Here is a 12,295-nt window from a genome sequence, read left to right on the forward strand (position 1 = left end):
ATGAACAAAAAGTTTGGGGGTAATAAGGCGAGCAGTTTACATTTTCTGTTGATACTTCAAGTAATTGGCCCCAAAGTGAAATTATTGAGTTGGCCATGGTTTATTGTGTTCTGAGGGCATAAAACGTGGAAGGAAATGGACCTGTAGAAAGAGGTGGTATCCAAGAATGTGTGAAAGTGTGAAAATCCTATAACTTCACTTCAACTGGCCTAATATCCTGAGTCACTAGATGGTCAGAAAGTAGATGCAGTACAAGAGGAACAAACCGATGTACATTGATACCAAAAACCAGAAACAAAGCTTGTACAAGATGAACAGCGGATGAAATAGCTTCTATCAAAATAAAATCTCACACAGGTCCTTTTTACACATACGAGGACATACACACACCCACACGCGCACAGACACACAAGCAAGAATGTGTATTTTGTAAGATAGGTCCTTGGAAATAGACATTCTTAGCAAATATGGATGACAGATCAATTGTAATTTATTTTCTTTTAACACTGTATCATCATAAAGAAAACTGGTATAAATGAAAAAATCTATTTCAAATATCTACATCTAAAATTTTAGGCAGTGAAAAAGCACTTTGTTGACAAGGAGTGTGGAATGATGGATGTTAATTGTCAGAAACTGCTGAATGCCTTGTTTAGTTGCCACAAACAAATTCACAGATCAGAACGAACAATACTGCTAAATATTCCTTTTTTTCCCATTTTTTTTTGTTAAAACATACTGGGAGAAAGAAAAGAGAAGAAAAACTGGAAATCCATACATCTTTCAAAAGTTTGAAATCGAAGCAATATTTAGAACCGTAGATGAGGAAACACTACGCATGGTAGAATATACACGATGCGTTTTTCTCCTTTAATCTGTAATGTACATCAAATACTTTACAACAATGCATTAACAAAAGGCAAGAAACGTCTTGCTGTACAGAGGAACCCCAATGCAACTTGAAGCCTAGAATCACAACGGATGAAGAGAGAAAACAAAGCGTGAGAAGCCGTCCCTCTAACGTGTGTGAACTACGCCGCCCCTTGTGCTTAACGGTACCCTTCACGCCCTACCACCCCGCCCGTCTCCTCTGCTGCCTTCTGCCACGTTCAAGGCAAAGCACTTTTTTTTACACCCTACAGCTCCAACTAGAAAGGTGTTGTACAGTGTCCTGGTCAGGATCACTCCAGCTTCCTACTGACTTCCAAGCTAACGTTCGGTTCATTTAGCTTTCTAAAAGAGCTCGTAATAGGTCCTTACTGGTTATCACAGCCTTCCTACGGAACAGGCTTTAACAAACTAAATTTGCAGGGGGGAAAAGAAAAGCAATGTCTTGTGGTATGCATGCACATGCATTGTTCCCGGAGCGCCTCGCGCCGCCCGCTCCTCACACCCAGGAGTCGGGGGAGGCGGGGTAGTGGCTCGTTTCATAGTTCAGTTCACTGTAGGGACGGGCAGCTGAGTAGAAGTCGACATAGTTGCCGGTGGACTTGAGTCCCAGGTGCATGGTGTACTCACTGGCGGGAGGGCGATGGTGGACCTGGTCTTCGAAGAAGGACTCGTCGTAGTTTCTCGTGGAATTCTGAAATGGCTGGTAGGTCTCGTAGTCTTTCCTGCTGGGCTCCTGTGGGACTGGCTGTGCTGGAACCTGCACAGAAAAGAAGATCCACCTGGGCTGGTTCGCTCTCCCGGGACGCAGCCTCCCCATGCCCGAGGTGCTCGAGCCTCCCAGGAAGGCTGGGCCTCCACCCGCGCGACCGCCAGCACCGCGCGTCTGCAAACCCTGCGAGCTGCTGGTTGCCCTTCCTTTCAAAAGTTGGTTCCTGGGTCCACACGCCAGCATTCTTGCATAATCTTTATTAAAAATTATGATTATGCTACAACAGACAGAACATGGAATTTGCCATTTTGACTGCTTTTAAATGGACAGTTTGGTGGCATTCAGTACATCTGCGGTGATGTGTGCCCATCACCAGTATCTGCTTCCAGAACTTTCATCACCTCACACAGAAACTTGACCCCTATGGAACATAACTCACCACTTTCCCCCTTGCTTCCCCCGTGGAAGCTGTCATCCTGCATTCTGTCTCTGAACTTCACTACTCCAGACAACTCAGAGAAGTATTTAGTATGTGTCTTTTTGTGTCCAGCTTCTTTCCCTTACCAGAATGTCCTCAAAGACCATCCACTTTGTAGCATGGGACAAGATTTCATCCTTTCTTAAGGCTGAACAGTATTCCATTGTATGATTTCCCTACATTTTGTTTATCTGTTCATCTGTTGATGGCTACTTAGGTTGTTTGCTCTGTTGGCTGTTGTGAGTAATGCTATAATGAATGTGGGTACTCCGGTACCTGTTGGAGTCCCTGCTTTCAGTTTTGGGGGTACATACTTAAAAGAGGCATTGCTGGACCCTTTGTTTTTTTATTATTAACATATGATGTATTATTAGCCCCAGGGGTACAGGTCTGTGAGTCACCAGGTTTACACACTTCCCAGCACTCACCATAGCACATACCCTCCCCGATGTCCATCACCCAGCCACCCTCTCCCTACCCCCTCCCCCCGGCAACCCTCAGTTTGTTCTATGAGATTAAGAGTCCCTTATGGTTTTTCTGGACCCTTTGTTAATTCAGTGTTTAACTCTTCAAGGAATTGCAGAACTGACTTAAGCGCTGGACTTTTTGGCTACATAATCTGTTTTAAATGGAAGAGGACAGACTAGAAGCGCAGAACACGAGGGGTTGATTTTCCTTTCCTGCATTGCTTTCTTACACCTAGGCACTGCAATCCCAGACAAAGAGACAATGAAGATGTACAAGGTCTAATGGTCACTTGGGGATCGTCCTGCCGGCGCAGTGGGCTGTGATCAATACCTCCCTGGAGGACGGAGGCTTCCCACTGGTAGGGCCATTCCATCACACTCACCTCAGTGAGCAGGAAGCGTAGCCTCAAAAGGATATGCAGAAAAGCACATGATGAAAAGAGGGCCTCCACTCCAAATATAACATACTCCGAAGGACTGACATGTTTCCCAACTTGGTTTAATTAAGAATTGATTGAATTTGAGACTATTGTGGGATTATGAAGCTCTTGGTTGGCAGAAAGGGGCCTTCAGGATTCTACGGTGATCCTCAGCCCACCCCTACTCCTTGTTTTCCCTCTTGTCCTTCGCACATTGCTCTCTGATGTCAGGGGCCTTGAAAGGCTAAAGGGGTCACAGGAGCCTCTGAGATATGTATGGTCAAGAATTAGTTCCCTCTGCTTGGTTTTAAGGACAGTAAGACCAAGAGTGTTCATGGCTGACAATTAGCACTTATATGTGGGGGCTCTGGATATCCTCTGGGGTCCTTTTTTTTTTTTTTTTAAAGATTTTATTTATTTGTTTGATACAGAGAGACAGAGAGAGAGAGGGAACACAAGCAGGGAAAGCGGAAGAGGGAGAAGCAGGCTCCCTGCTGAGTGGGGAACTGGATGTGGGGCTCGATCCCAGAACGCTGGCATCATGACCTGAGCCAAAGGCAGACACTTAACGACTAAGCCACTCAGGTGCCCCTGGGGTCCCTTTTTAAGCACCGTGCCTCTAACGTAAGCAGAACCACCTCCCCCCACCCCGCCCACAGCTAGATCATACAGTCATACATGAAGCTCTGCTCGTGGCAATAATTGGGGAAGAGGTCTGGTGTGAATGATGGGACGCTCCTAATGAAACACGATTTGATCAGCTCTGAGCAGATTCAGTAATTCCCTATTAATTTAACTAAGGCTTAGCATGGAAATGTCCTATAGAAATTGGTCCTAGTTAATAGGTAATGATTTGTAATTAGCACGTTGCCTGTAAATGAATGCTTCTAATGACCCGCACATAATTCTTCTCTCAAGTAAGTGAAACTCCCTCTCTTACATGTAATTGATTTATACTAGTAATTGACCTGTTCTTCAAAGAAGTGGTGAACTTCATCCGAGCTGCCCCCCACTATGTCCCACACTTCCAGTTAGCGGAGGGTGATGAGTGAGGTGTCGGGCCACCTGCAAAACATCTGTTAGCTGAGGAGCTTGGCCATGAGAGGGACATTTGGAATTAATCTTTAGCGTCTGTAATTAAACAAGACCAGGTATATGAAATTACTTGGCTAGGCTGAGGTGCCCTGTGCTGTTCTTTGAAGAGCCGGGTGCTATGCTGAACGGCGCTCCAACAACGAGTTGCAGCTGAAGCAATGAGCATACAGAGGGCTGGAGCTGGGTGGTTTAGAAAAATCACGTGGGAAGGAGCTAGTGTCTGCTGTGTTTCTCTGTCAGTGGGCACTATACCCAACACTTTAACAGATTCTTCTTATGTTCTGACTATTTAAAGGTTAAACAATATGTAAGTATATATGTGTATATATATGTACATTTACTTATATGTTTGTATGCACGTATGTAAGCGCATCTGTCATCTGTATCTCCTTTCCTTCCTCCCTCTTTTCTCTATCTTCCTATCCAACCATCAGCCCATCCATCCATCCATCCATCCATCCATCTGTCTGCCTATCCATCCATCCAATCCCCCCTTTATAGATGACAACACTGAAGCTCAGAGAGGTAAAGAAACTTGTCCAGGATGTCATAGCTAGAGGGGTTGTGAGACCGGAATTTGAACCCGTGTCCGGCCGACTCTGAAGTCCACATTCTCTCTACCACATGAGCACAGTTTCAGTGGAGCCAAACTGGCTGATCCTCAGGGGGCCAGCCTCACTGGGTTGACTCCAGGCTCTATAATAAGAAGGGAGACCAGTGGACAAGAGAACCCTAGGAGAGCTCTCACTTCGCTATGTCGGTCTCAGTGGCTGGGGGTGGGGAGGTCTGCGGGGGATATCACTTGCAGGCTCATGGCTCTCCCCCACAGTGGCTGCTTCTTTCAGGCATTTGCATGACATGTTTCAAATTTCTCTCTGGTTGGTAGATGTCTTTAGGTTGGGCAAAAGCTTATTTTAATCTCTTACCTTGAGGAATTGCCTTTTCAGTTCCCCTGTATTGGTTGTAAAGTCTCATGTCAACCCCTTCTGAGGTTTAGTCCTGCAGCTCTGAGAGCGTGTGAGAGCAGACTCTCCAGGACTGGGTGACAGGTACCACCACTGTCTGGAGGGATTGAATTCACTCCCTGGCCTCCTGGTGTAGATGTTCACTGTGGATGTACATTTGCATTGTAGGAATGTTGGCTGTATTCAAAATTAGATAAAATGCTCTCAAATATAAACCCTGCTTTTGGAGGAGCTAAAAATAAATGCATTTTTAATGTTCCACTGTTCGCATAAAGCAGATTTCTATGAAGGAAGCAGAACAAGGTATAGCAGGGGTATATTCCGAATTTGCGTGTCTACCGTGGTTCAGAGAAGCCCTGACATACCCAAGGAGCCTGAGGCTGTTGCCTGCTTTTGCCTTAAGGCAGCATCCTTTTTGGGGTCGGAGGTGCAACCAGTCAGCTCACGTAGGGATACTGGCTGGGGTCTATGTTCTTGGCACTCGGTCCTATGACTCCTGCTCCCATAAAGTCATCACTATTGAACTTTTTCCCCAAAAGTTGGATGTTTAGTTTAAATTAGGAAGGACCCTGCCACTTCTCTACCCCTCACTACCCACACACAGAAAACTGTGTTTATTCCTCACTGGGTTTGCCTACAAACTGGACTGATCACTAGTACAGGAAAACAGCTGCCCATTATAGATCTTCAAACTTCACCATAGGCCAAAAGCTGAAGACTCAGGCTGTTAATAGACAATGAAAAAGGTCACGAGGTAAGGACTCATGGTTCTCAGAGTCTAGTCCCGAGACCAGCAGCTCAACATCACCTGGAAGCTTTTTAGAGATGCAAATTTCCTCATCTCTGGGGACAACTTTACCTGCCCTGCCCACTTGGCAGTGAAACTGAGGACACCAACCAGGACCTTAAGATGCTGTTTGATATAATAATTTGATGGTTGTCATCAAAACACCAAACCCCTTTATCTCTAGTTTATGAACACAAAATTCTGTTGCTAGATATGGTTATCTACATTATAACTAAGTGACAGATATAGTTGAACACGTTTTCTTTATAAGTAGGGGATAAACTAGTAGAAGGTCAGTTGGATTTGGGGGGTATTGAGGTAGTTAACTCTTAAAATGACGCCTGCAACCAGCTGATTGGAGACCTACAAACTGAGGACCATGAACCTTACTTCACACCCATGGCTGTTTCCTCTAGGAATGCCAAGGCTCAGAACTCAATGAAAATGAGGCAGGAGTCCCAGGTGGGGTCATGGGCAGTACTGCAGCTGAGTAGCTTCCTGGCTCCCTTTCCACTGCGTCATGGAAAGCCTGGCTCCCAGTTATTGCCCTGGACCCTCACTTGGCCACTGCATTCTGGGTTGGGGCCTCGTTCCCAGCTCTCACTGCCTTTGTCTCCTCTTGTACGCCTACCTCAAGCCTGTTTCCTTCAGTGCAATGCTTCTTCTTGGAGATGAGTTGCTGTCCAGCCTCCTCTATGAAGCTGGTCAGGCCCAGCTAGGGACCAAGTCAGCCAGGAGACGAGCCCTCAGCAGGCATCAAGCACTGAAATGGAATGGACCCTGGCACGCCCCTCCTGGTTAGATTGTTCAAGCTGGTCTTTTACTAGCTGTGAGGTTGGGAGGTCATTTTTAACCTGGGAAAGTGCCAAAAACGAAAGCATTCCATAAATCTAAAGTGTTGGCCCTGCCCACATGGCCAGAAAATCTAAATCATGAAGGCTGTGTACAAGGTTGTCTCTAGAACTGCCCAGCTGGAAGAGAACCACATCTCCTCCTCTTTCGAATGGTTAGGGTGGTCATACCTTCCAGATTCCCAGCAAGGAGAGCTAAAAGGAGGGCCAGAGTTGATTCCAGTAACCAACCAGAGTGGCCTGCAGTGTCATAAGGATTTACTTGGAACTTGTTTTAGGGAAAAACGAGATCTTTCAAAAGGATATTTTTAAATGTTGCTTGATATTAGAATGGGGTTAATAGTCCACTCATCTACTTCCCTCTGCTGGACTGCTCAGGGAATAATGATGGCCCTGAGCTATCACCTTGGAGCTCAGCTCAACTGGTGGCCTGCCAGGAGCATCTCCCCTGTGTTGACAAGGGGCGCCAAGCCTGAACTCCATCCAGGCTGGGCTTCCCAGCATTTGCTTGGGGGCACCGTGGCCTTGACAATCCCCACTGAGTCTGAGTACACTCTGGGGCACCCTGGGGAAAAGGCCACACTAGGTTGTGCTTACTCTCCCGGCAGGGATGCCATCTTAGTGCATTAATTTCAATTTGCTTAATTGTTCATCATAGGCTCAGGTAAAAAGAATGCGCCCCTTAGAGCCACTGGGGGACCATCTTATAAATCTAGATTGCAGGCAGTCGTAAGGAAACGAAAGTAAGCCATCCTGTAAGTTGCCAGGGACCTCTGGGCCACACCTGCGCATGTCTTCACTGCCAACGACAGTGGAATCCAGGGAGAGAAAGGCTGATATAGAATAAGCCAATTCTTGGGATGAGCTTCTCTCAACCTGCAGAGACTAAAGACTACTCCTACACTCTTGGATGCAAAGTCAGGGTCCGATCACATCCTGACCAATATCTTTTAAGGGGTATAGACAATTCTCACTGTACCTGGTATTTACTAAAAGAGAAAGGTTGGTTTTCATAATTGAAATTGGCATTTCCCATATACTTTGTTCCCTTTTTCCTTTGTGTTTGAGCCGGCATGTTGATATGCAGATTGCTGCTGGCCACCCCTGGTGAGCACTTGTCTAGCGCTCTTGCACTTATTTATTTATTCATTGACCTCTTTGCTTTTAGCAAAGACCAGAACTGAGGGAGGTGAAGTAGATGTTAGCAACGTGTCAGGCAGGCCATGGGGCCTGGGCTTTCACCAGGGGCTTGCAGACACCACCAGATGTCTTCCAGAGTGGCTGCGTATGGCCTGGAACATTCAAAGCAATGGCATCACCCCTCTACCTACTACCATTTCTCCTGTTGATGAGTGATCAGAAAAAAAGGTAATTTAAGGTCGAGGAGATACTCTCCATGTCCTCCTCCTTCCTCTCTTGGAAATGGTCCTACACAAGATACTCTATCTACTAGGAGCAGGTCCCTTTCCTTTACAAAGACGCTGCCCAGCCAGGTGTTGAGAAATGTTAAAAACCAGCACATTTCCCCCCATGTTTACTGTCCTCTGGTCACTTTGATCAAACAAACAGCTTTCAGATGTATCTTTCAGCCCAACTTTCCTGACACAAGGAGGGAATCTAGAGCATCTACAGAAGCCAGCTCTGGTGGTGGTTACCGGCAGCCAACAGTTATGAGGAATGCCTGTCTTCCTGTAGTGACCACTACAAGGGACAAACAAATGAAGTTATCAATCAAGGAGGCAGCCGTGGCTGTGCTGCTTGCTTCTACAGCTCCCACAAAACCACAGAGAGAGAGAGAGAAAAAAAAAAAAAGAGCCTCCAGTGAATGCTTGCCAAAGAAGACAAACACACACACACTTAGCTCAGTTCTTGAAGGGGCTACTCTTAGCATTCCTCAAACTGGAACATGTACACGAATCACCTAAATGTCTTGATGAAAGGCAACTCTGATGCATTTGTTGCATCAGATAGATTAGGGGTAGTTCATCATAGGCTCAGGTAAAAAGAATGAGATTTTCTCGGACCGAGAAAAATCTCTTCCAACAAGCTCCTTTGGGGGCACTGATGCTGCCAGTCTCCCCAACTAGACTGAGCGACAAGGCACTCCTCAATACGCCCATTTAGTTGTTCACTCTTGAACGTGTCATCTCTATTTTATTAGTAACTATCACATGTAATGACTGCTTTCCTCCAAACAAGACCTGGCTGGGTTACGGAAGCAAACGAATCCCTGTCTAGTAATCACACAACATTATCTAGACACCAGACTCTTCCACTCATGTATTTGAGCTTTTTGTTTTGGATCATAGTAGACAACTTGCTTGCTACCACCCAACGAAGTGAGTGGCTGTAGTGAAATCAAAAACCATTTTTAAATTTGAAGCCATTCCAGTGACTGCTGGGACCCCACGCACACATGCTGTGGCAAATGTGAGTGGGACAGCAGCATGGAATGTTATTTTCTTTTTTCAGTCCTTTACGTAGGCTATGTAGGAGCTAATTTATTTTTTTTCCCAATTCCAGGATATTTCACGCGAGTCAAAGGGGAAAATGGACCCAAACGTGCCCGTCTCCTCTACCTGGTTATGTTTGATGTCTTCAGCGGGCGCACCATAGGAATTCCTGTACAAAGTTGAAATTCCAGTGTTTTGAGCTGAAAATGGGGGAACAAAGAGGGAAAGAAAAAGTATTAGCAAAGAAGACAAGGTTTCAAGTGAGGAATAATGGTGATCGGGGCAAGTTCTTGCCCTAACAGAGCTTGGTTTCTCGGGGTGCATTCCAAGGGCCATGGCACGTGGGAGAATCCCTTGGCTCTGGACTCTTCATTTTATATGCAGATATAAGAAAGAAGAACAGTTAAAGGTTCTATCAAATCCGCATAGCCCGGGAGTCTCTTGCAGTCACGTTTAGACTGCACACAGGGTTGGGCCGGTCAGCAAACAGATGGGAAGCTTGCCAGGATTCTCATATCTTTCTCTGGTGAGAACCAGCGGCTAATAAAAGCTTGTCTCCCGCACGGAGGCACGCAGGCATCTTTATGAGCGACTTAGAGTTGAGCTGGAGAACGACAAGAATGAAATTTCTAATTTGGGCTCACAGAGTGCTTAATCATCACGCAGACAGTTCATTTCTCAAAGGCCCAAAGGCCGGGCAGGAAGCACCATCGGCATCTGTCCGGCACGCCTCGGGGGCTGCAGCTCTGGAACCCAGCTAGACACTGGGACAGGAGCCGCACCCCCCCCCTCTTGAGACTGGCCTGCAGGCTAGCTAAAAGGAGGGAAGGTCTGCTCTGCTGGCCAGCAGCTTTCAAAGGCGCGGGCAGGGTTTGCCCCCTTCTTCCCCTAGAATCTTCAGGTTCAGGCCGTAGACCCAGAGGAAGGGCCCAGGATGCCACTCCCCTCATAATCATTTTTATGATTAAAGAATGTTCTGGAAAGAACTAAGTGTCAGTGGGGGTATAAAACACTCCAGAAACTAAGAAAGCCTTATCTTTTGCTTCCAATGTCTACGGAATGGTAAACTAGGCTGACGTACCCTAGCTACTTTCTTACAGACACAGTTCCTGGAGACACAAGGTCAGTAATATCGACCACTCCACCCATGACTATTAATTCAAGCACCTAACTCCTGTGCAGGAAAAGTCCTTTTGGAAATCTGTGCTTAAGAAAGTGAGAGCTGAGGGCCCATTCTGAATTTTAAAGGCCCCCCCTGACATCTCCTCTGGTTGGGTGTGCGTAGCTCCTGTCTGCGTTTTTCCCGGACCCCTGCCAGCTACACAATCTTCCCTGACAGCTCACCGACCCTGCTCCTCCACCCTCGCCGTGGTACTACCTTGGTGGTGAGTTCGTTCTTTTGTCTACCTCACGTGGCACCTCCCTTCACCTACGACAGCAGATGTACCGGGACGTCAGAAATCGGTCTGGCCTGCCACCTTCACCAGTACATTTGGTCTGGGACAGCACCTGGCCTCGGCAGATGCTCACAGAGTCAGGGCTTTATTTGCTGAGGCAATGAGTGAAGCGTAACCCTGAGAATATATGTCCTCAGCATTGCCATGTGCTGATGAAAAATGTCATTGCAAGGTGAAATTTTGTGGTTTTCTCTTTTCTGTTACTTGGAACAAAATGCATTTTTTTATTTGCCGGAACATGCACTGTTAGACCCTTGTGCTCCTCTCTCTGTCTCCTTAGAAACTAAAGAGGCTTCTATTAGAAGTTCTTCCCTCCTGCCCTTTGGTCCACTTCACCTGTTTAAGAGAGGGTGTGTAGCCAAGATTGAACTTGCGGCTTTTGCAAACACATGAAGCCGGTGTCTTCATGGACACTCTGCTCTTGTACGTCTGACCAAGAGGACACATGTAAGGAAATGCCTTACTTCTTTTGCATAAGCCCCGATCTCCAATTGAATCAACACGCGGAAGATGAGAATGGCTTTAATAAGGCATAAGAGAGACTGACACCAACGGGCTAGACCATTTGATGTAAAGGCATCTGGGAAGCTCAGATGGGAGGGCAAACTCCCCTGGGTGAATTTTAAAGTCAGGCCGTGTAGCTGCTGGGATCACACAGCCCTTCCCTGATGCAAGCTTCTGAACACGTAATGTTCCCGGGGAATCATGACCATGAGCAATAGCTCTCGTCAGCCTGCATGCCTGAATGAACAGCTGATTCTGGCCTTCTGAGGGCTCCACGATGGCAAGAGAACACTAAGGGGAGAAGGCATTTTGAAAGATTCTGTCTCAGCTAGATAATGAATCCAGAAAAGGTGAGTGGGGGAAGCCTGGCACAAAAAACCTAGTTGGATCTGCATGTCTAAGGGCTCAGTAGAGGAGATTCAAACCCAGCAAGAACCTGCTCTCCCTTTAAGCCGTCCCACATGGTGTTTTGAGGGTGAAGCTTCCCATGACTTTCCCATAGCTGAGGGAGCGTTTTCTTTGGGGGGAAATGGTAGGACATCCTCTGATTTCTTAGAAAAGGGAGACAGCAGTTTTCAGGTATTTTTCAATGTACTATATGGTAAGTGTCCCCCGGATATTTGTGAATGGTAACAAGTACTGCTCTTGATGTGGAGGACACAAGAAATCTGATGTGCATGTCAACGCTGAAATGATGGGCATGTGCAAAAGTGCCATGGGGCCGGAGCTGGCCATCCATCCTTTCCATTCCTGTGCGAGATGGGGGCTTCCACCGGTTAGCTGGGTGCTTATTCATGCCAGTGTGGAAGGTAGTAAGTAGACACCTCCTCCATCACCAACTCCTCCAGCACCAACTGTTCCTCCACCATCACCACTTCCTCCATCATCACTACTTCCACTATCACCACCTCGGCCATCACCTCCTCCACCAATACCGCCGCTAACTTCTCCATTACCACCTCCTCCATCACCACATTTTCCACCACCTCTCCCATCATCATTGTCTCTTCCATCACCATCAGCACCTCCTTCATCACCAACTCTACCTCCACCATTACCACCTTCACCATCTCCTCCATCACTTCCTCCACCACCAACATCTCTTCCATCACCTTCTTCACTATTACCTTCTTTATCTCCTCCATCACCACCTCTGCTATCACCTCCTCCACCAACTCTACCTCCACAGTCACCACCTTCACCATCTCCTCCATCATCA

At 46.8% G+C, this 12,295-nt stretch overlaps 1 protein-coding gene across 5 annotated transcripts in view; it reads right to left on the reverse strand.

Moving 5' to 3' along the window:
• Positions 1–472: 472 nt before the first annotated feature.
• The window catches only part of CTNND2 (catenin delta 2), a 902,904-nt gene continuing 891,081 nt past the window's right edge, over positions 473–12,295 (reverse strand). For all 5 annotated transcript variants that reach the window (XM_059416913.1, XM_059416910.1, XM_059416915.1 and 2 more), the window contains 2 exons: positions 9,242–9,315; positions 473–1,648 (listed from right to left, as the gene is read on the reverse strand). In XM_059416913.1, coding sequence (XP_059272896.1) covers positions 1,388–1,648; positions 9,242–9,315 — 335 coding nt within the window. In that variant the 3' untranslated portion in view covers positions 473–1,387. The remainder of the gene's footprint in view (positions 1,649–9,241; positions 9,316–12,295) is intronic.

Source organism: Mustela nigripes, chromosome 12, assembly GCF_022355385.1.
Source record: "Mustela nigripes isolate SB6536 chromosome 12, MUSNIG.SB6536, whole genome shotgun sequence".
NCBI lineage: Eukaryota > Metazoa > Chordata > Mammalia > Carnivora > Mustelidae > Mustela > Mustela nigripes.